The sequence below is a fragment of the Orbicella faveolata genome, unplaced genomic scaffold (genome assembly GCF_042242905.1).
Source record: "Orbicella faveolata isolate gen_17 unplaced genomic scaffold, um_ofav_v1 contig_15, whole genome shotgun sequence".
In the NCBI taxonomy this organism is placed as follows: Eukaryota; Metazoa; Cnidaria; class Anthozoa; order Scleractinia; family Merulinidae; genus Orbicella; species Orbicella faveolata.
In genome coordinates, this window is record NW_028301542.1 from 6,881,413 (window position 1) to 6,904,848 (window position 23,436).

At 38.7% G+C, this 23,436-nt stretch overlaps 4 protein-coding genes across 7 annotated transcripts; 3 read left to right on the forward strand and 1 right to left on the reverse strand.

The window, feature by feature from the left end:
• The first annotated feature begins 261 nt into the window (after positions 1–261).
• Positions 262–1,936, forward strand: LOC110067180 (netrin-1-like). Its single transcript, XM_089288510.1, has 2 exons — positions 262–787; positions 1,689–1,936. Exons 1-2 carry the CDS (start codon positions 262–264, stop codon positions 1,934–1,936), a joined length of 774 nt encoding a protein of 257 aa, XP_089144636.1.
• A 462-nt stretch (positions 1,937–2,398) lies between these two features.
• On the reverse strand, positions 2,399–4,728 carry LOC149113308 (uncharacterized). Its single transcript, XM_089288193.1, has one exon. The coding sequence runs from the start codon at positions 3,324–3,326 to the stop codon at positions 2,973–2,975; it is 354 nt and encodes a 117-aa protein (XP_089144319.1). The 5' UTR covers positions 3,327–4,728; the 3' UTR covers positions 2,399–2,972.
• A 4,988-nt stretch (positions 4,729–9,716) lies between these two features.
• On the forward strand, positions 9,717–14,078 carry LOC110043786 (uncharacterized). Of its 2 annotated transcripts, XM_089288196.1 has the most exons (3): positions 9,717–10,501; positions 12,124–12,403; positions 13,018–14,078. In XM_089288196.1, the coding sequence occupies exons 2-3, from the start codon at positions 12,151–12,153 to the stop codon at positions 13,134–13,136; spliced, it is 372 nt and encodes a 123-aa protein (XP_089144322.1). In that variant the 5' UTR covers positions 9,717–10,501; positions 12,124–12,150; the 3' UTR covers positions 13,137–14,078. The 2 variants fall into 2 exon arrangements, with proteins under 2 accessions (XP_089144322.1, XP_020604959.1); XM_020749300.2 differs by having other exon boundaries at positions 9,717–12,403.
• A 2,821-nt stretch (positions 14,079–16,899) lies between these two features.
• On the forward strand, positions 16,900–23,291 carry LOC110067240 (uncharacterized). Of its 3 annotated transcripts, none has more exons than XM_089288194.1 (4): positions 16,900–17,225; positions 20,685–20,946; positions 21,761–21,853; positions 22,814–23,132. In XM_089288194.1, the coding sequence occupies exons 1-3, from the start codon at positions 17,199–17,201 to the stop codon at positions 21,844–21,846; spliced, it is 375 nt and encodes a 124-aa protein (XP_089144320.1). In that variant the 5' UTR covers positions 16,900–17,198; the 3' UTR covers positions 21,847–21,853; positions 22,814–23,132. The 3 variants fall into 3 exon arrangements, 2 of the variants coding, with proteins under 2 accessions (XP_089144320.1, XP_089144321.1); XR_016206751.1 differs by having other exon boundaries at positions 16,980–17,225; positions 20,685–21,181; positions 22,814–23,291; XM_089288195.1 differs by lacking the exon at positions 21,761–21,853 and having other exon boundaries at positions 17,030–17,225; positions 22,814–23,291.
• Positions 23,292–23,436: the final 145 nt, after the last annotated feature.

Below are 23,436 nucleotides of genomic sequence, written 5' to 3' on the forward strand. Positions count from 1 at the left end.
ATCGATTGAGAAGATATATCAAACACTCGAGACAGTGTTTTATCGGCTATCTTCGCAAGGGCAATTGGAATACACAAAGAAAAGTCAAAACTCGCGCATGCTTATTACGTTTTTCCGCTCTAAAATTCTGTAGGATAAGTCTTGGCATATTCCTTGTACTTCTGCTTACTCAAACGTGAGGATTACAGAAGTTTATCAGCTCTAGATTACAAAACTGGTAATTGCAGTTGGCAGTTGAGCAGGTGGCAGTTTTGAATGGAAATGCGGCAAATTCTGAAGCGCCTCTTTTGTCAGCCTGGTCTAAGCTTTGCCATTTTTTGTTTACTTGCAAATATTTTTGCAGCTCAGCTTGTTTCGTGCCAGGATTCGTGTCGTAGCGGACCTTGTTACCCGCCGCCTGCAAATCTTTCTGGAGATTTCAATGTAACAGCGAATTCAACTTGTGGAGACCCGCCAGAACAGTATTGCGTCATGTTAGACTGCACTAAAGTCTGCAACGCGACAGACCCAAATAACAAGCATCCGGCGAGTTTTGTTGACGATCCCTCTGCCGATGGCAAGTTCTGGAAATCTAAGAACTTCGAGTACCCTGTTGCGTTACAGGTCGACTATGGAAGAACTTTTATGCTTTATCGGTCTGTGGTGACATTTTACCACGCACTGCCTGCAGCGATGTACCTTTTGAAGTCGAATGATTCGGGAAGAACCTTCAGTCCCATAAGGTACTTTGCAACGAACTGCACGGTGTTTTTCAACATGCCGGAAACACCAGAAAACGAGACGGAAGGTTTGAAAGTTCAATGCTTTAAGATAGACCCTGACACTAACCCTAATTTACAGATAAGCTGACTGATGGAGATATTTATTTGCAAAAAGTGAAATGACGCTGATACAGAATCTATTGAAATCTATTGAAATTTTCACACGTTCTGTGTATATAAGACAAAAATTCGCAAACGTTTTGTTAAAGCGGCAATGCTTCAATCGAATAAGTAAGGCTTGAGAGAATCAAAAGTAATAAACGACGTTTCCAAATCGTCGAGATATCATTGTCAAGTAAATGCGTTGGTTAGTTTTTATATAATTACCTAGATCTACAACTATGCACATAGGGGACAAAATACGTCAGGCGAGAAGAGAACAAGAAAAAGTGACTGTGTAGGAAACCTCGTTAATTGAACCAGCAATTTTGCTCTCATTGAGTCAGACTGAGTCCAGTTCAGTGGTCTTCTCTACGAGCAGGTTGACGGGGTGTCTTCATGTGTTCCATCAAAGAGAATATCCAAAGTACAGAACAAATACCGCCCTTTTACATAGAATAATGTGAGAATGCTTCCCTTTAAAAGTATAAAGGAAATTCGAATGCAGACATAGATCAAAAATCGTGTTGGAAATGCAACCACGTTTAAAGGTTCGAAAAGGTTTCACCTGTTCTGCTAACCACACGTGCTCACACGCCCGGGTAATTTTGGGACACGCGATCGAAAATAACGCCATTGTTTGCATGTAAACAGATATCTCCGCTATGCTTTCTTGAAATGTTAATTCCTGCTTCGTCAGTTCTGTTACCACACGTATGTCCAGGTGGCAGTTAGTATTTGTTGATTTGAATTTGCTTGTCATATTCTTAATGCGTAAATATTTTCCGTTTATGCTGCAGCTTTTTTATTCTCCATTACGTGATGCAGCTGAAGCACAGAATATTGTCAACGACATAAAGAAACAGTCTGTCTTCCTCATGACAAATATAAAAATGGTATTAGTGGCATACATTACACCAAGTGGTTTGGACCTTGCGTCGGTCTCAGAATCATTGAAAAGGAGTTTTTACTTTGCCGTGTCAGACTGGGATTTGTTAGCTTCATGCCACTGCAATGGACAGGCTTCGGAGTGTGATCCAGATGTAAGTGTAGCGAGGAGTTTTCTGAATAAATGAATGTACCTTACCCTGAAGGATGAACTTACATGTGTAAAATTATTGGGTTTTTTTTGGAGAATTGAATCTCCCCACATGCCCTGACTCTTTATTATTATTATTATTATTATTATTATTATTATTATTATTATTATTAAAGATTCGCACAGCTATTGATGATATTGAAGCTGGTTTCGTCATTGGCTCCGGGCAACAACAAGTTGCCTAGGGAAGCCAAGAAACACCCCTTGTTTGCTTTTTTTCTTCTTTCTACATCTCCAGCACCTTTCTAAGAATTCTTGCCGACCCCAACAATGCACGTCTCTGGATCAGTCCAACAGGAATGCCCACCTCAATGGCTCTCAGATTGTCATTCAATCTCAGTGGTATTGATCCCAATGCTCCCACTACCACTGGAATAACCTTTGTCCTCACACCCCACATTTTTCGAACTTCTCTCGCTAGATCTTGATACTTTTCAACTTTTTCATCTTCCTTCTCTCTCACCCCATTATCCTCTGGAATTGCCACATCTATAATCTGACAGCTCTTGTCTCTCTTGTCAATGATCACCAAATCCGGTCTCCTAGCCCCTATTTCATGGTCTGCTCGCACACTGAAGTCCCATAGAAGTTTGTAATCCTCATTTTCAAGCACACTGTCTGGAACATGGTCATACCATCTCTCCTTTCGTTCAAACACACATTTTCCTGACAGGTCCCAATGGATTGCTCTAGCCACGTTATTATTATTATTATTATTATTATTATTATTATGTAAACACTGTTGAAATAGGTTTTAATAGTTTATTTCTTTTACTTACTTTTACCTTGTATATACCAATTTGTATGGAATATGTTAATTAATGTTATGATGATGATAGTAGTATTAGCATTAGTTGTAGTAGCCATGATATCATGATTATTATTATTATTATTATTATTTGAAATTATTATTATTATTATTATTATCATTATAAGTCCTTAAAGTCTTGCCGCTTTTAACTTATGGTGCCGAGTTCAATCTGTGAGCCTAGGGCATTCATAAGTTTGCTGGATTACTTGATGGATAGAGTCCTCCTAAGTATGTGAGCAGTTCCAAGGAGGACGGTCTTCTGTAGCTCTGTTATTCTAATTTTGCCTGGAACCTTGCCGATGTAGTTTTCTGTTCCCTTCTTGACAAGCCCGAAAGCTCCAATGATCACTGGGACAGTTGTTGTTTTCATTCCCCACGTTTTCTCGATTTCAATCTCAAGATCTTTGTACTTTGTGAGTTTTTCCATTGTTTTCAAGGAGGTGTTCCTTTCTGTGGGGATGGACATATCGATAAGCAGACAGGTTCTTTCCTTCTTGTCTTTCACCACTATGTCTGGTCTGTTTGCTTTTATCTCTTTGTCGGTTTGGATTGGCATGTCCCAAAGTATAGTCGCTGTTTGGTTTTCTGTCACAGTAGCTGGTTCATGTTCGTAGTGTTTATCTTGTACTTTGATGTTATAGTGTTTGCCTATTGTCCAATGGAGATATGTTGCAGCTTTATTGTGTCAACTGTTTCTTGAAATTGAAATTGCCCACAGATTCTGCACATTGGGTCGGTGCCATCTTTTAGGATCTTGTTTCGGTAATAGTTGGTCTTAATGCATTGATCTTGGGCAGCAATAATGAAACCTTCTGTTTCTGATTTGAGGCCAGGTGTAATCAGCCAATTGTGGGTTTTGTCTTGGTCTACGTCCTTCTCTTTTGTTCTTTTTGGGTACTGACCATGCATTATTGTTATTATTATTATTATTATTATTATTATTATTATTATTATTATTATTATTATTATTCAAATTCTGGTAAACGTCCACGCGTAATTCTTGGGGACGTTTTTATTTTTATTTCACTTTAATTTTCTGTCTTTTGGGGGAGTTTGTGATCAAACAATTATTCCACTCGCCCCTACTGGATATGTTAAATATTGTATGGTTTTAAAAGCCAATAAATCATTGATGTAAATAAATCAGGCACAAAATAAATTTACCCCTCAGCTAGAGGTATTATAAATCCATATGCATGTAGATATTTTACCCACAGGTTGTACACCATGTGAATGTAACCTTGCGGGAAGTAAGAATCCTGTTTGTAACAAGACGACTGGCCAATGTCCTTGCAAGGAGCATTCACTCGGCCGTCAATGCAATACGTGTTCACCTGGCTATGGCGTCATAAGTGTCAAAAATTCCAAGGGTTGTCTGAAGTGCCAGTGTTCGAACAAATTACCAAGCTGCGTGAGCGACCAAAGGTGGTTTGTTTCACAGATTACCACAAATCTGCCTGTCTTTTCATCCAATGCTGATTTTGATAACTGGACTGCCATTAACAGTGCTGGGAGCCAAGTAGGACTTGAGCTGGACTGGGTTGTGACAATTAGCATTAGTAAGTAAGTACAGATTGAATTCCATGTTGAATCAAGGGTGTTTGTATTTGACTGTCATGCGAATGAATGAGTGCAAGATTTTCTTTTCTTTCTTTTTTTCAAGACTTTCTTAATAATGCGCTGTACATTGTATTTCTTAGAATTTTGGCGGGATTTTGTCGTACTTTATTCAAAAGCACAATGTAATAAATATTGCTTGGGTAACGTTTGAGTCCCACAGAACAGGAAGTCACCATGCACCTTGTCTATTTGAATGCTCTTTTGATGGTCAAGGTACCTTCAGAATTTCAGGCCCTATTTACACTTGTTCCTTTTTCAAAATCTTCCATTTCTGTAAGTTCAAGCAAAATGTTTGTCTCCTTGCAACCGACATTTTCATATGCTCTGAAAATGAAGGTCATCTTGCTCAGCTATCCGCGGGCATGTTACAATTGTAATTTTAATTTGATAACAAATAAAATGTATGTATGTATGTATCTTGCATGTTTAATAAAGTGCAGTAAAGCAGATTTCCTGGTATTAGCAAAAAAGGATTGTAATATTACAATGATCAGTTTTTTCAGGAGTCCCCAATTTCATCTTTCCACACTAGCCTATGGTAGGGCTGCCTTTCCTTTCCGTGGAAGTATTTAGAAGTTTATGATTTTGTTTCCTTTTCACAGAGGATCGCTGAAAGTTGACACTGCTGGTTCGGAGGATGTGTATTTTGTTGCACCTGACAAGTACCTTGCAGACCAGAGATATGCATACTCTTTGGCGCTGTCATTCCATTTACAGCAGGACGATACCTCAAGCCCTACAGCATCCTCCAAGGGTGATGTTATTCTCGAAGGAAAGTGGTTTGACCAGCCGCTTGTCACTAGCCTCGATACTCCTCCGCCTGGTGGGAATAATTTTAATAAATACGAGGTAATTCTTATGACTAAATAGTGACAAATTAATCAAGTTGTAGAAAGTTTTTCACACATGGTAAAAGCCAGTCGAAATTGTTAACAAATCATCGAGAAAACATAGATATAATGCCGCCTTAACCCTATTTACCCTGTACGTCTTTTTACGATTTTAATCCTGGGAGGAGGGCAGCACCAAAAGAGGCACTTTGTTGCCCCCGACCATGTTGCAGTATTCTCTCCACTCTTGCATTATTACGTCGCCATTCTTCAACCGACGGGCCTTGGTAAGCGTAACCGTTAACGAGACGATTGTTGGCAAGCTTGTCGCATACGCGGTCGCCTTTGGAGATGCGTTTGCGTCGACCAAACGTAACGGGGCTTGTGAACTGATGAAGATGTCTTCTTGACGAAGGCAGATGAAGGTGTAATATAATGGGGACAATCTCTATGTCCTGTTTCACGTAAGGGCTCAACAATGCTCCGGCTGGGGGGCTGGCCGTTGTCAGAGACGGCGCCGCCAAGTTGCTGTTGTTGACGAACTTGCCGCTCTACTCGGTCCGCGATTAGTGCCCTTGACTGCAGGAATAACCCACTATGTTCTCACAGTGCTTTATGAACCCAGATCACGGTATCAATGGATACCAGCGAATTTGATGCCGGCTGAGTCATGTTTTGTTTGTTTGTTTGTTTGTTTGTTTGTTTGTTTGTTTCTTGTCTTTATTATATATGTTCACTCAGTTTAATTGGTTCCCAGGTTAAGCTTGATGAAGGCGAATGGAGAGTGGGGAACACGTCTGGACGGCAGCCCACAGGAGAAGAAATGATACGAGTCTTGAGTCATTTGACTTCACTGCGAATCAGGGCCAAGTGGACAACACTAACAACTCAGCAATTTAGCCGGTTGGCGGACATTACATTGACTTTGAGTTCAAGCGGAAAGTGGGTGAATTAGCTCTATTGGGAAAAGGGTGAGAATGGCATTTTTCAATTTCGTTATACACGTGTACGTGTAAATGTATGTCAAAGAACTCTCAATAGGAGTTGAACTAGCAATCTTTAAACACTTATTGGATCCTTTAGGCTATTTAACTACTGGGGTACGGTTGTTTAAAACAGCGATTAGCGCTAATCGGAGATTAAGTTGCTAACAAGCAACTTTAATCTCCGATTAGTGCTAATCGCAGATTAAATTTTAATGGATTAAAATTTAACCTGAGATTAGATCGCGTTGCTCAAAGCCTGATTAGCGCTAATCCAACTCTAATTGGCGGGTTAAATTTAATACACCTCCGGAGAAGGATTAACTCCCTAATCTGCCGATTAAACTTAAATGAAAACGTCCAGGTTGTTGTTTCATCTCCCTCGCCTTGGACAATGTTACCGATATAATCATAACATACAGCTTATAGCGAGCAAGAGCTTCGGCTCGTTGGAGATTCGGCAGAGCGTCCATTGAATACATCACAAACCTCACAGAGGCAGATTTGCGGAGAAAAATGAAGCGTGGCCATGCTCTTGTACCAAGAGACTTAGTGCTGCTAGCAGGGAGATTTTATGCTAGTCGTGGCAACTTTCTTCACGGGCTTTTTTTTCGCCGGGGAAGCCAGTTGAAAACAAAAATTTCGCGCAATTCTATGACGTAAAATAACATAAGAATACATTATAAACAATTAAAATAATCCACTTTGCGCTTAATCGCGGATTAGTTAATAGGCGGATTGATCTCCTTTTGAACAACCGTTTTCTAACCCACGATTAGGAAATTTAATCGACGATTAGGCTTAATCGGAAGTTAGTTAAATCGCGGTTTTGAACGTAACGTAACCGGGCCCTGTACTACACAATTCTGATAATAAGATCGGAACTCTCTTCTCTTCAAAAAAGAAACCTTCCTAAAAAACTCCAAAAATGGACACAAAAATATTTCTAGTAACAAGCCCTTTTTATCCTCAGTTATAAGCCCAATGCATGGTCTCTGTTTTGGGTCAAAATGGATCAAAATAGATGTGTGCCATAACCTAGACTTTTAATGGTAGGCCTGAATGTGAAGGAAGTGACTGCATACTTTGTTTGACTGAATATTGATCCGTTTTTGAGAAAATCGATAGTAATCGTAATCATAGTGTATTTGATAGGGTTGAAAATCCCTCAACGAACTGCTCATGCCCTCCGGAGTACAAAGGTCAATTCTGTGAACAGTGTGCCAGCGGGTACACACGAATCACTCCTAATGGAGGACCATACCTCACGTTTGTACCATGCCAATGTAATGGAGGCTCGGACAAGTGTCATCCTGAAACTGGAGAGTGCATGGATTATCAACGCACCACTACAGATACGGACTTTGACAGCTGGTTTTGGTAACATTACGCTTTCAGATTGTAGCAGCCATGTAGCTCTGAGTTCAGTTTCCGTCTCGTTTGTTCCTTCATGTTTTGACACCAAAGCATCAGACAAGGTTTGATTTGTTGCGGTCTCTTGCATTGTCTTTCAGGATTCAGGACAACTAGGCGAGAGTAGCCAACGGAAACAGTGCTCGTTTCTGCGGTTACGTATGGTAAGTTTGAAAAAGCAGCAAATAATTGGTCCATCTGTGTTCAGCCTTGGAGAAGTTTGGAAGCCCGCTCGCAGGACCTAGGTATAATTCGGCGTAACCCGCGTCGAAGACATTATATTGCGTCGGTAAATTTCCGTCTGCAATGCATGCTTACTCGGCGCTGCGAAGAAAACAAAAAAGAATTCAGCCGATGGCAAACAACTCGATGTTCGTCATAATACATTTTTGTATTACAGTCAAACTAATTGCACTTAAGCTTGTCCACTGCTTAATATTACTCCATTGTACGAACTAAGCAAAAGCCGAGGAAGTTGAAAATCGACCCAAACAAGTTCTGATTACAAATTACGTTGCTTCTCCAGGATTGTTCATAATTGCTTCGTGATTCTTGTTTGAATTTTGAAATATCGCATTATAACGAATAAGTTAATCCCTCAAGTTATTATTAACAAAATGACTGTTTTGATCGTTTACCCGTTGGTATTTGAAATTTGCGACAGCCATGGTCATTAAAGGAACTGGAACACCTCCAACATATTGTAAAATTTTTAAAAGTAACTTATACTATTCTGTACACAAAAGAATACCAAATGTTATTGAGCGTGATTGTTGATTCGAGCACAGGGTAGATCAACGCAACAACACATTAACTCAGGTACCTTTGGGTATATTCTACCCAAAAAGGCACAGAGCATATTAATACGACAGCACATTAACTGTATAGTTTGGGTATATTCTACCCAAAAGGGCATAGCAAATCAATGTGACTTCGGGTATATTCCACCCTCGAGGACACATAGCAGAGTGATGAAATGGAAAATTAACTATACCTTTGGGTATATTCTACCCACAAGGCCACACACAAATTGATGAAATGGCAACATAGCTGTACCTTTAGGTATATTCTACCCAAAAGGGCACAGAGCATATTAATGCCACAGCTCGTCAACTGTACCTTTGGGTATATTCTACCCACAAGGCCACAAAGAGATTGATGAAATGGCAAATTAACTATACCTTTGGGTATATTCTACCCACAAGGGCACAGAGCAGATTAATACGACAGCTAATTAACTGTACCTTTGGGTATATTCTATCCACAAGACCACAGAGAGATTGATGAAATGGCAAATTAAATTTACCTTTGGGTGTATTCTGCCCCACAAGGACACAGAGCAGATAAATGCGACAGCAAATTAATTGCACCTTTGGGTATATTCTACCCACAGGGGCACGGAGCAAATTAATGCCACAGATAAATAAGTTTACCTTTGCATGGGTGTATTCTGCCCACAAGGGCGTAGAGCTCGATCACTTTAATGCCACCCGTTTGGGTATATTCTACGCACAAGGCCACAGAGCAGATAAATGCGACAGCACAATAACTGTAGCTTTGGGCTGTACCTCTGGGTATATTCTACCCACAAGGCCCAAGTGCCAACTTGCTACCGCACGATTATTCGAAAACGATTAATTTCTCATTGTTCCACAAGTGATACTACCTGACATCAAACTGTGAATTCTTAAACTAATAGCCGCCAAACACTTCTAACGTGAGAAATTGTTGTGTAAATATTTTTTAGTCTTTTTCGATTGTTAGGATTTACTACAGTCGAACCTCCTGTAAGTGACCACCCAAAGTGTCAATCCTAGGTGGTCGCTAGAGCTTAGGCCATACTGGGTGAAAATTTTGCCGTGCCTCATTAGCGTATCATAACTACAGAGACTTGCCCATGTTTTAAATGTCTTATTCGTGTGAAAAGTCCCATTGAGAAACTTACCATCTCTTGTACGTACCTGAACCAGGAATGCGATGATGTTACGACATCTTATTATCCAATTTTCGCTCTATAATCTGTCCTGTGGTCGCTTGCTGGAGGTTAATTATAAAAACAAAAGAAAATTTCAAACTTTTAGTTCTAAAAGTGGCCCCGGTCCTTAAGAGAGATGGTCGCAGTTACAAGAGGTTCCAAATATAGTGATTTGACTTGGAAACGTTTGGTATTTTGGAAAACTGGTCGCTGAGGAGAGGTGGCTGCTCACGACAGGACGTCAAAACCGGCGATTCGAATATTGTCTGAAAATCAATAGTTGTGATTAAAAATGATTAAAATAATCTATATATTGCCAGTTTTGTCTGATACTTTCTGAGAATAATGTGCAAGAAATAGCAAGTGTTGTCAATAGCTGGAGGAGCTTATGAATAGGTCATTAAATGGCGTGTTTTTGATACTTATCGATAGAAAACCGGGGCTTGTGTTTAAGCTAATCTGCATGACACTCATTTCGTGAATCAATATTTATATAAGTCTTATTAAACAGTTTTTCCTGCTAAGTGTATAGAAGTCACAGATGTATGACAAATTCATCTCCTCCTAAGGTTAATTATGCGGCATTCAAACCGTGAAAATTAACTTGCAGCGACACCATTAGGTTGATAACAAAAACGCGTAGATATATTTACGATTAGAAAAGATTCTTCTTCAATAAAAGACGGATATTTTCTTGTCATTATCCTGTAATACTGTCAATTATCTACCTTTGCTTGATGGATATCGTGATTTATTTACATGCACGTCACTCGTGATGTCACATTCCGCGGGAATATTTTCCAGTGAACATATGTTCCGCTGAGTTTTGACTCAAAGCCGGGTTGATATTTCAAGCGGGAGGCAGTTTATCTTCGAACTGAACATCTTTGGAATTGATGTACATTGCAAGGTAAGAAAAAGTTAACAGAATACGTTTTATTTTTGAAAAAAAAAAGCTTGGTAAACGTTTTGGGTCATTAATATTGTTTTCAACACTGTTTGTCTCACTAAGGCTGGGATACAAGCAACATCCGGTTTAAAGAAAAACTGAAACAATTTTTTCAAAAAAATACAAAATCTTCACATTAAATCCACCGGGGAAATTCACCTACGGTCGAACGAAACCAATTTTTTGTGAGACATATTTATTTACTGCTTATGTTAATGACTATATGAATCCAATTCTGTTACTTGCGAAAAAAAAAGAAATACTCCTGTATTCCCGGATATAAACAAATAGTATCAGAGTTACATTGTCACACTCGACTAGATTTTACATAATTTTTTAATCTCGCCTTAGCTTATCACGCCCTTTTAGATTTAGCTTGCTGTATTTCTTCGTTTTGTTTATATTAAATATTGTTTCCAACAATTTGGTTTGGTTTGCTCTCTTTTGAATTTTAACATCAAGTAAGACTGCGGTATCGCTCTCTTTGACGTCACTTAAGCAGTAAATAATGTTGTTATCGCGTCTATCATCAGATACCTGAAAACCAATTAGTCAAATGTGCCTCTACTTCTGTTCAGCGAATTTAAAGAATTTTAAAGTCTAAGTGTTATTCGGACCTGATATTTACAGTCTAACCTGATGACTGGCGACAATACCTTGTCGTGACACAGACATCGACGGGCGAGTGCCGGATATCACCAAAACAGAGTTCCAGTGTCTTCACACTAATCTGAGAAATAAATAAATGAAAAAGAACCCGCGTTAATATCAAAGTGGCTCATCTTTTCTCGTTTTAACATGTCCTTTAGTGGTTAATTCTTAGTGTTTTTCCATTTATTTGATCTGTTGAGTTTGTTTTGTTTTGTTTTTTTGTTTTTTTGTTTTTGTTTTATAATTTTTATTTCAAAACCTTTACGGTATCGCCCTAAATGACGAAGTAGCAAAAGATACCAATATTATCCCCTGCTGATGTCACATGTTTTCGTATTTCCTTAGGCAAATGACCTCTTGAGGTAAAATTCATTTTCAAATGAATTTTTGTTTTTATTTTATGGTCGTATCTCATCACTTTTTCAAAATGATTTTCTCTTGACATTTTAATGATGAACATATAGTAAAATATTTCATAGCCTTTATCTCGTCAGTGACAAGACATGTACGCGAAACAGCGCTTTCTTGAATTAACAGAACAACAAGACAAAGGGAAATTTTCTCTTCTTCTTCTTCTTTTTTTTTTTTTGGTTTGCCCATTTATTAACATGTTTTAAATAATCTGTTGTATTTCATGACGTCGAAATGCCGGATGATTTTTCATCCCCCTAGAAATAAGAATGATTTATGTGAAACCACTAACGATACGACGGATTGTGCGAAAAATGGTTTTTCACGGCCGATGAAAGACCAATACGAAGAAAATGTTAATTTGCCACAGTATGTCAGTGGTTTATATTTTATGTTAGAGAGCACCTGAGCAAAATTTATGAACTTCTTATGCAACAACTTGTTCAAGTACTTATTGCGTTACCACTGTTTTTGTTTTCATCAAAAAGTTATCGTACATCTTCTTTTAATATCGTTTACAGTGTTTAATACTCATTCGAAGTAACGCAATGTCTGACCGCGTCACGTTCGCTCTGCCCGCTAACAACGTTCAAACACGTGCCTTCCGAAGCCAGTCCTTCAACCCTCCTCCAACTCTAGCATCGCATCGCTCCAGAAGAACTCTCAGTCTCCCAGCACGAGAGAAACCAATCATTCCGCCAGTTATTTCGGAAACTCCTGAATGCTCAGCAGTGGCTGGTGAAATACAATCAGACGAACAGCAACAAGTACGTTTAGAAGCAAACTATTATGATGAAATTCGTAAGTAAACATAATCATTAGAGTCTGTAAGTATACTCTGAGAAACATAACTTCTGTCGTGGTTTGTTCTGTCAATGGGAGACGAAAGATTCTAATATGATGAAGTGTCCCTGCAGTTCAGTGTTCCTGATTGGTTGTCATTGCGCCATGATTAACCACGCGAAACGGAAGAATGCATTGAGGCGGCACAAGAGTTATAACAGACAACTTTTTTTGCATGAATAACAAAGTGATTCAATTTATTGATTAATTGTTTCATTGAATGATGTAGATCACTTAAGAAAGCTACGTCACGGCTTGTGCATCTTAAAAAGTTCAGCCTAATTTTTTCAAGTTAGTCGTTTGTAATCCTTGTTAATCTTCTCCATTTTTACCCATCCTTGTTCCTTTATGCTTTATTATCATCTTTTTGGTGTTTTTTTCTATCTCAGTAAACTACAACAACTTCTGAGTACAATTTTCAGGTTTCCTTCAATTTAAAGGTAGTTTAGTACGTGTCCAAGAAAACTCCAAATACTGTGACAGAGCTGCTTTAAACGTGACTGAACTGTTAATGTGCCAATTAACTCGTAAACTCGTTGTTGTTGTTTTTTTTGTTTTTTTTTTTCCCTCAGGTTGGTATACCCCTATTGTGGGACTGCTCGTGAGTCTGCTGTTATACGCATGGTCGTGTCTTTTGTCCTTATCTGCAGACGATAAAAATATCATTTATGATATTTTTACTACAGAGTAGAGAAATAGTGGAGTGGCATTTTCGCAAAAGAGACATTATTTCAGCCTCATGTACATGGGCGCTGATGTTTACAACTAAAATATTAGTTTTGAATTTAAAAGTTTAACATGAAAAGAGAAGATAAACTGTTAAGGTGGTATGGTACCCTCAATATGGACCAAAAAGTTTGTTTAAATATGGTGAAGAAAGATCAATTGTGTGCTATTGCACTCAAGAAGAGAAATTAAATTTCTAGTTTTACTCAAAATGGTTGCTATGGAAACCAGCCATAGCCTTTTGAAGTAGTGCTTTGTAGTATTGACGCCAACACTTCCTGCTCTTTTACAAAACAAGAATTGACTGTCAAATAAGCATATCATGTAAGTTTCTGTTTTGTTCTGTGATATGAACCTAATTTTTTACAGTTAACTCTTATTTTCAGTGCTTTTTACAGCTTTATTTGGAAATAACCTTATTTTTTACCACCCCCAGTGTACAAATCATCTCATGTCACGTGACAGACCTTAAAATGTTACGATTGTTTTGGTTTATATCATCACGACACTACTGGTCTTTGATGAACCCAAGTTTCAGAAATTCTACTTAAAAACCTTGCAAAGTAGAAATGTTGGCGCGAAGTCAGTCGGTACAAAAGTAAACTTTTGAGAAAAATGCACTTTAAGTTTCTTACACGAAGTATTAAGCATTTAATGAGCCACAAATAGTGGGGAGGGAGTTGCAGATTGGATCTCGGGGGAGGGGGTGCAATGGTTGTTCTATTTTGTAAAAGGTTACCGCAGTTGTGGGAAATATTCCTCGTCATAAGGGAAATGAATGAGTCTGTGATGGCAATTTGAGGCAAAGCTTTTCACAAATAATTATACCAATCGAGTTGTGCATGTCTTAAAAGGTTTTTCTAAATAGTTTTGTTCATATGAGTTAAATATAATCTATATTTTTGGTCACGTTCTTATAGTAAACAGTCGTTGCTATGGCCGTTGCCAAGTGAAAAAACTTATACCACTGTGTACTTTCCTTAAATTTCACACTCATCTGGAAGGAAATTCTGCATGATCGTTTCAAAATGTTTTTGACAAGTCCTCAAGGGTCTTAAGTCTAGTATTTCCTAGAAATTGAATTTTTCATGAACATCGCCATATTTTAGGGTACCATACCCCCTTAAGAGTGTTAATCTCCCATGGAGCCTGCTGCAGTACAGGCGTATTTTTGGCGCTAGAGTGCACATTTTCGTATTTGGCCGCCATCTTGGATTTGGTAACTGTGAAGGGCTGCCCCCCCCCCAACCATCACCCCTACCCCCCACACTCTGACCCAACCCTCTAGATGGGGGCTTCGAGAACCTGGTCTATCGAGTGGTTCCGTTTCAAAATAACACCTGCATTACAGGCTATCTAACATAGACCTTATCAGAAAAGCCTACGATCCTAGTCTCTTGCCTTATTCCTACGGTAATCTCTCTTAAATCGTTGTGGTACAACTGAACCATTAATCTGTCACCGCTCTAGTAAAATTTAGGATGAAGCAGGTTACAGATAAGAAGACTTAAACTGTAAGTTGTATTTCATTCAATTCAATTTCGTTGCAAATTTCTCTACAGAGCTCGTGTGAAAAGGCCATCCTTAATTCTTCCTCTTGTCCGTCATCTTTCCGTCATTTGTACAGAATTGCACATGCGGTTTGTTATTGGCAATTGCTCGCGATTTAGTTTTCCTGCCCAAGTGTTACTGAACCGTTCCTAGGCTAAGCATTAGAGCAGTTTTCATTTAAGCGTCCAAATGTAATTAGTTTTGCATTACTACGCTACACGATTGGCTTAAAAAAACTCGCGCCAATATTTCATCCAATCAGAAGTGAAACCAAAACCAATCGTAACCCGTTCGCATGTGTTTTCCCGCGCTTGTGTCAGCTACCTGTAATTAATTACTTCAAGTTTTGAGCTGGGTCTCCGTGTTGTCTGTGTTCTTTGTGATTGGCCAAAGCGGTGACTACTTTGGTTTTGGTTATAGTACACTCAACTGAAAACCGCTCTAATTTCTGTAAAGTTATGTCATCGATTATAGAGTGTGTTTGGGTCCATTCTTAGACATCCCTCGAGCAGACCAACAATGTACGGGTGAGAATAGAAACAGCCTGATGCATAGTTAATAATAGAGAGAAATGTTTGTGAAACCTGGCAAATTTTCTTTGTTATATGTTTCTGTTTACTATTTTGGGGGTTGTCCCTACACAATACCTGGTAACATACAAAGAGTGGTTATGTGTGCTCATACAACTAACCAATAGAAGCATTGCGATTATGTAATTCATGCATAGTCTTTGGGCATAAAACAAAAGATGTGCAGGGTCAAGGGCCTTCCAACATAACTCTTGGCCTGTTTGTTTGCTTCTTTGTTGTTTACCGGTCCTCTTAACCCTTTCCCTTTATTAACTACGTTTGATGAGGGTACTTTAACAAGAGGGATTTAGTTGTAATCTTTGGTGTCACTCCTGTCTTAACGTCAACGCCTACTCATTCTTAACGTTAATGAGTGCCATTCGTAATTGCAATACAGTAGCCATAATTATCAAAATGGATGAAGATGGTCACCAAACTATATGAAACCAGCAAGTGAACAATATGTACTTCAAATTAACAACCTAAGTTAAGTTCTTTTTCAGCAGATGACAAAATAAAGACATTTGTAGCATACATAAGTGTCTAGAGTTTGATTAATCTTGACCTGTTACACATGTGTCAGTGATCTCCTACTTTGTCTGTATTGGTATGATCAAGTATAATTGTTCTCGCTTGGCCCGAGCTTGTTTAAAGTCTTTCAAACCGCTTTCTACTAGACGTCATTCCTCTCTAATCTAGAATGCATGTTTCTTTTTGACATTTATTGATTAGACCTGAAACCTTACAGTGCGATTGCTCTGAATTGGGCCCCTTTGAAAGGAGTTAACCAATCAGAACGTTACCTGAGAACAAAAGATAGCGATCATTTTCTCAAATAAACCAACAACATTGAATGACATTTGGTTCTCGCAAAATGAATTTTCAAGCTAAATTTTTCGAGTGAGATCTATAATTATAATAATTCATCGTCAAGGACTGAATCTCTAAGAGTGTGCATGACGCAGAGGAATCAATAGTGATTATGTTCTCACGTCAAACAGACCGCTACTTGCCGTCACCAGAAGCTACCAGTCCATTGTAGCTCATTGTTCTAAGTTTACGTTTTGATTCGTTAGTTTTCTTCTTGCTAGGTTCTAGAAGTCGCACTTTAACAAGGTCAAAGATAAGTCACCAATATTGTTAAAAGTTATCATTCTTTATCAGAACACAGAGAGAGAGTAACATTCCCTTGGCCCGCCTCAATATGCGTGCCTTCTTAAAGGACCGGAAGCACTTAAATCATAAAAAACGCAGGAGTTTTCGCTCTCGTTTCACATGTTTTTATGGGCTTGAAAAGGAACCAGAGAGCTGGAAATTCAATATTTTTAATCGTTATTTTATTGTTTTAAGTTGATATCAACTGTATATGATATGAGCCAGTAATTTAAAACTCGAGGTTATTAAAACGAAAGTTCAGATTATTTACTGAGCAGACATTACAAATGACGTCAAGAGCAGTTCAAGAATCTTTTGTATAGAAACAATATCACTTTTTTTTTCCTGTTCTAACGCTGAATGTAATTCCGCTGTGTACGTGTTCTCTGTCATGTGTGGTAAATTTGTTACCAACATTAATGCCCTTGTATTTTCACCAGCACTTATCATAGCAAAGAATGTGACACAAAGGTTAACCCACGGACGGAAGAGCTCCAGACTGAATGGATGATGTTATGTTTAGTGATAACTGAATGGTTATATGATAGTCACGTTGCAGAACTATTAGCATTAAATCAACGTCATCCTGTTTTCAAATTGAAGGGATATCTACGCGTAAATAGATCGTAGAGTTCTTGATTAAAACGACCTACGGGGTAGAATTGCTTCAATCTTCTTTTCTAAGCTGTAAGCATTGCCAGAATACGCGAGAGGCTGTTAAACTCGACGACATCACTCTCGCATTAATCCCAATGGAGAGAACCGAACGGGGAAAGCCGGTAAGTTATTCACTTTGGTAAGATCAGAGAATGACAGTAAATTGTAATAACAAGCAGTGGTATCTTCTGAATCTTTGCTTCTCGCTTTATCATGACGAAGTTTTAGCGACGAAACTAGGTAATGAGAGCTTGGAAACAATTGGTATTATCATAGACACAGCGAGCTTATACAGCGTAGCAGTTATACTTTATGTAGGCTTGTATATTCTATGGTTCTTTCTATTACAGCTGCAGCAATGAAGCGTATGACAGCCTGTAGTTGTGCGAGAGGTGGCCTTCACAATCCACCTGAACAAACATCTTGTTCTGCAATCTTCGGAAACGCGCAAACCTGATTATGATTGTATACACTAAAAAACTCCTTATGATAAACAAACTTGTTGCAAATCACGCGACGTTTGACTGAAGTACCGGAGCTTATTTTATAGCCTAGTTTTCTGGTCAAATAACGGGGTAAAAAGGGAATCATTGGAATGGATTTAACGACAAAACTAAAGTTTGGCCTTTGCGACTTTAGTGACGTTAGTTGGTACAAACGTGATATCGATACGGTCCACAGACCTCTTTGTGTTCACGGGTAACTTACGAAAGAATAGCGGAGTAAAAAGTGATGCTTTGAGGTTAATCGACAGGAACCGCCAAGGAAACCACTAATATATAGTTTGCTTTTGTCGACTGGTTTAGATCTAAAAACGAATGCTTCAGTAAAATGAATCTGTTTTAAATAATGCGATTTAAGTAAAGACTTCCGCTTTTCTTCACGTGGAATTTGAAGTCAAACTGGAGGTTCCAATCAGAGAAGTAAGTATAAACTTTTAAAATTCTCGTCAAATTCTTCATTGATACATTCTTAATCGAATTAAAATCAAGTTGAGCCGGAAATGAGTTTCGTGCGTGTAGGCTTTCGAAAGCGAATAGTTGCAGCTAATGCTTTACAGCGTGGGTATTTATTACTTTCGAATAAGCGGCAAAAAATTCAATCTTTCTCAATTTCGATTAAATTACCGACCGCTCTGTGTGGGTCCGGCATTGTGAAATAGGAATAGCAAAAATGAACTTGAGGAGGACAAGATCACGAACGATTGATTTGTTGCAAAGTTGAACTGATGCATTGACGAATAAAGGAATGAAGGAATGAATGATAGGAAGAAAGAGGGAAGTTATAAACGAACGAACAAATAATCTCCAAACAACGGCTGTCGGAACGAATGAATCTCTATTTGGCTGAACTGAGCATAAACAAAAACCATTTTAATCATTTAATTTAAGACAATGCTCCTGAAATAGATTCGTCATTATCTCTTGATCTGTGGTTCACAAGGCTGACGCTACATGTTTTCTATAAAAAGAATTCAAACTTCTCCCAAAGGCATAAAGAAATCTCAAAACAGGGTGATAAGACATTTGACAGCTGAGACATTCAAAACAATCAGTCATTCAATACTGTGTTTTTACTCTAAAATTGTTGGCCTTAAAATGCAGGCTCCTACTATTCCATTTCTCAAAAGATTTTAAAGAATGATTTGCATGAAAAAACAAGAAATTTTGAATAGGTCCAGGGAGTCAGGTTTTGAAGATGTCGTAAGATAATCAGTTGCAATCCAATTACTCTAATCTAAAAGCAGTTTAGTGCTATTATTAGAAACTGTTGTTAGTATATTGTGCTCTCATAGCCATCTTATTTAATTAAATTTGGCAAATGTCAGGCTCCATCGGGTAACTTAATTCATTCAATCTATGTGAACCGTAAAATTTCTTAAATTTCTCCGCCAACAGCGTTATTTTGTCCATTTAATTGCCACGGTGTTTGATTCATGACCTGAGTATTGTTATCGAGCCCCAGTTGAGTCAGAAATCATGAAAACTCGCAAGGCTTAGCCGAGTTTTAAATGGTGTTTAAAGAAGAAAAATTTGCTCGATTGATGCAAATACAAAGAGTTTTTTGTTTGCATTTCGTAAAAAAGAGGTTTATATTTTGTTGCACCAGGCTGAACTGTATGAGAACGACAGCTGAACCAAAAGGTTAGTCAGAAAAAAAACCCTCTACTTAATTTATATCTGTATAAACTGGCATGAGATGAAATACATGTGTTTATTATTCACTGCATCTCTTCAGGGATACAATTTGCGATGTAGACCCATAGGTTTCTTTAATTGGTGTTGCAATGCTCCAGGCAGGTGTATTAGTGATTTTAAACTGCTTTGTTATAACCCAATTTCAGTTGGAGTGGAAGAAGTCTGTTACTGGCAAAAAGGAGCCTTAATACAGTAGATAACTAAATCATTAAGAAATCAAAGGTCGGTAACATGCACTACTGTTTAAGCAAAAATAAGATTGTTATAGCCGGCCATAATATGAGCCGACGCTGACCAGATTATATATACTAGAGGTCTTTAAAGACCCGACGTCTGTACAATATGCTAATACAAACTGTTATGCTCGATTTCCATACGATAAGCAAAATTTCTTTTGCTAAATATAGTTCTTTCAGATTTTCCAGAATTGAGTACTATAAGTGTAAATTGAAGTACACATGCTTCGTATAAGGCTTTTGATCACTTGTAATTAATAGTTTAGGATTATCTATTCGTCGTGAATCTAAAGAAAAAATACCACTGTCGAATTTCTAGATAAACGTTTATGTTCGAGATTACCAGCTGGTGATGTAAACTATAGATATTTAAGGCCCTGTTTACAAGGGGTAGGGTAACCCAGTGCTGGGGTTACCTTGGCGACGCCCTCATTTCATAGACATGTTTACAACGAAGGTAGGGTTACCCTAGCGCCAGGGCAAACCCGCCTACGTAACGCTTTGCCAGGGACAACTCGACTACGAGACAACTTTATTTGGGCCAGAGTTGTCCCGGATGGTAAGGTAACCTTACCTGAAACAATGAAACTACAGCGCAAATTTGGCTGTAATTTTCATAAAACGATTCAATTTTGCCCATATTTTAGTAATCCAAATAGCCTTATAATTTTTGCATTAAAAATTAGGTTTTTGGTCTCCAAATATGTGCCTAATTAGCGTTATTACTTCCCCTTTGTTACCACTGGACGTATTCAGAATCACCTGCTCGCGAGAATAGAAGTTAGAAGGAACTAGGAGGACTTTATATATATAAACTTATTTTTTTGTGTGCTACGTTAAAACGATCATTTATAAACATCATAACTTGACCCCAGTTAAGTCCCACGTTTAGTTCTTCATTGGATATCTGAGACATTTGACGGCTAATATTGGCTTGCTCGTGTGACGGTTGACGGAAAAAAAATATTGCGTTTTTGAAGGTTGACGGTTAATCCTTTTGAGATCCTCTTTTTGTGGCCCGCGCACTTCGTGCTTGGTCCAAAGATCAAAGAGAAAAACTCGGTCTGAAGAAATATGAGTTATACAAATCAGTGCAACAGTTCCATAGATCTGAGCTAGATTTTTACTTGTATTTATTTCTTCGCAGTTTGATCTTTACGAACCAGCCGACGTCATGTACGAACCCCACTTGGTTGCTCCGCCCCAGGAACGGCCGCGCAGCACTCGGTCCCACTCACTCAAGTCGATGAGTCAACCTAACCTTCTTACACCACGTACTAAACGACTCTACAGTCTCCCCTCCAGACCTGTTATTCCACCTCACATTACCATACAAGGCTGCCATGACAACAAGGACAGTCATAGCGAAGAAGAAGAGCCAAGTTGTGAGTGCAGTAATGACAGCATGGGTAAGAGAACAGAGAAAGGTTTTTTTGAAATCTTTTTTTCCTTGATTTTTTACCAGTTACATGAAGAAAGCGGTTCGTCAACGGTTGGGCAAATGATAAGATGAAGTGCCTGGTGTCAAGTTGCGTTCAGATTGGCCATTTATCATTTACTAAAAACAAGGAACAATTTACCGAAAGAGACTAGGACGAGTTAAACCTGATCATAACGCCAAGATGGTGGTGAAGAATTGAAATAGTAAGCACATTTTTTACTCAGATATTTTGGTTGGAAATTTTGGACTACCTTTCAAGACGTTCCATGTATTTCTAAACTTTTCTGATCGGTCGAGTCATAATCACTTACCATTCTTACCATTTGAATTCTGGCCGAAATTTCCGGAATTTTCGAGTAATTGGTAAACAACCCTTAATTTGTCACTTGTTTTGGACTTCTTCGAACAAAAATTACAAGGTTGTCTGTTACAAGTTTTGGACCCGGGGATGCATGGGTGTACATGCCGCTTTGGGCCTGAGTCTGTGTTTAGAGTACTTCAAGAAGTTGTACAGCGAGTGAAGATTTAGTTTACATGGACCGAGGCAGTATTTGACAGCTAGTAGTCAAAACTACTGATTAACTTGCAGCCTTCAAGTGCCGTTCGTGTAGCGTTACACTACAGCAACTAGATACTAGTCACTGCCAACTAGTTAGCATAAGAGCAACTTGATACACAACTAAAGAAGCGGGGTCTTCATCAAAATAAGGTCACCTGCAGCCTCGCTGCCATTCAAAGACCAGGTTACTGAACGGAAAACTGTAAATTTTTTTATCTTTTAGCATGGTACACGCCAGTTGTTGGATTATCCTGCAGTCTTGTGATATATGCCTGGTCATGCGCACTCGCCTATTACTCTACAACGTGACGTTCTGGTATGGATCTTTGCTTGACGATTTTTGTGAAAGCTTTGATATTTTTACCTGCGGAGAAAAAGATATATATGAATCTGCCTTATTGTTCCAAATATATTTCTGTGTAAACCATATTTAAGTGGTGGATTTTGTAAGGGTAATGTTTCTGTTCCCATTGGACCATTGACTTGTCTCTTCCAATCTGGTCTGTCTTTCACAACGGTGACAGCTTCATTCCAAGTGGCAAAACCCATATCCAGCCTCTCTCCCTCTACAGTTCTCCTCCATGTCTCCCTTGGTCGAACTCTGCTCCTTTTTCCCTCAGGTACCCAGGTTAGGGCAATGCCTGGGTTCTGTGGTGGTCCACACCCAGTACATGCCCTATATCCAGTGCCACGTCTGTCTCCTAATCTGCTCATTGATGGTGCAAGTCCTAGCTCGTCGCCACGCTTCTTCGTTGGTAACCCTCATCGGTCAATATATCTTTAACAGCCTCTTTAGACACTTGTGGAGGAATTTGTTCAGCTTACTAGTGGGACGCAAAGCGATCTTTTAACAGTACGCAACAAATTCTTTACGATATCTCAACTCAAGAACTGTATTGCTCCGCGCGAAAACCACAAGATCTTAAGAACAGAACAAATTAAAGTGTTTCTAGCCGTAAAAGGCAATCTTTTGTATAAAGAATATAAAGTTTACCTCTCAGTCTTCTGAGCCTCGTAACTCTGTTTGCATGACCGCCACAAAACACGCAAAAACCGAAAACTCCGAGCTAAATTTACGATTTCCCACAACCGTGCGTTAATTTCTGAGCGTATACCGCCAGATAAGTGTGAGGGTACGTTCCCGCAAACCGACACTCAAAATTGGCTTAAACCATCAAACCGCCAGAGCATAATAAACCCTTTCCTGTTGTCAAGTTAGCCACTTGACTAATTCAAATATTTATTTCTGTTTTGTGTCTTGAATTTTCCATTTTAGGATCAGGAAAGAGAGAGGGGAATGCAGTGTGATGTGAAAGCGCAGATTTGGTACGGATGCCAGAAATAAACCCGAGTAGATGAAAAATGGTTTATCAGGAAATGGAGTCGTGCCGAAATCGAAATTCATTGACGCAAACCTTCACTGCACTCAGGAGTGAAAATAGATCACTAAACGAGAGATAAAAGATATGAACCTAGCTACCGAGAAAAATGAAAAGAATTACATGTTCTTGATATTATTAGTAGGCATAAGGTTGTAATAAGTCATTGGCAAAGTGCAAAAGCTCCGAGCAATATTAAACATGAGATTTCTGTAACACTTCTACTGTTTTTTGCTTCACATATAGAATGTTTATTGGAACTTACCAGCACTTTACACACAGCGACTAAGTGTGACGTGGACTTCTTTGCATGAAGACCTGTTTACTGAGGAGTTTTGACAGTAGACATAATAAAGTTGACATGATAATTTCTTACTGAGGTTAACTCGCTTGAAATGAATGAATGTAAAACCTCCATAAGTTTATCATGTGTAATCATCTAGTTTTCTCATAACAGTTCACAATCTTTAGGCAACGTTCTCCGCGGAGGCATTCATAAATTAGCTGTCAAAACGAGTCC

What these genes read in the sequence shown, in the direction of transcription:
- LOC110067180 (XM_089288510.1), top strand. Translation starts at nt 262, where the DNA reads ATGCGGCAAATTCTGAAGCGCCTCTTTTGTCAGCCTGGTCTAAGCTTT. An exon ending in ACCAGAAAACGAGACGGAAG is followed by an intron (nt 788 to 1,688) that starts GTTTGAAAGTTC and finishes TACGTGATGCAG; the next exon opens with CTGAAGCACAGAATATTGTC.
- LOC149113308 (XM_089288193.1), bottom strand. Translation starts at nt 3,326, where the DNA reads ATGCCAATCCAAACCGACAAAGAGATAAAAGCAAACAGACCAGACATA.
- LOC110043786 (XM_020749300.2), top strand. Translation starts at nt 12,151, where the DNA reads ATGTCTGACCGCGTCACGTTCGCTCTGCCCGCTAACAACGTTCAAACA. An exon ending in AAACTATTATGATGAAATTC is followed by an intron (nt 12,404 to 13,017) that starts GTAAGTAAACAT and finishes TTTTTCCCTCAG; the next exon opens with GTTGGTATACCCCTATTGTG.
- LOC110067240 (XM_089288194.1), top strand. Translation starts at nt 17,199, where the DNA reads ATGGAGAGAACCGAACGGGGAAAGCCG. An exon ending in GAACCGAACGGGGAAAGCCG is followed by an intron (nt 17,226 to 20,684) that starts GTAAGTTATTCA and finishes ATTTCTTCGCAG; the next exon opens with TTTGATCTTTACGAACCAGC. An exon ending in GTGCAGTAATGACAGCATGG is followed by an intron (nt 20,947 to 21,760) that starts GTAAGAGAACAG and finishes TTTATCTTTTAG; the next exon opens with CATGGTACACGCCAGTTGTT.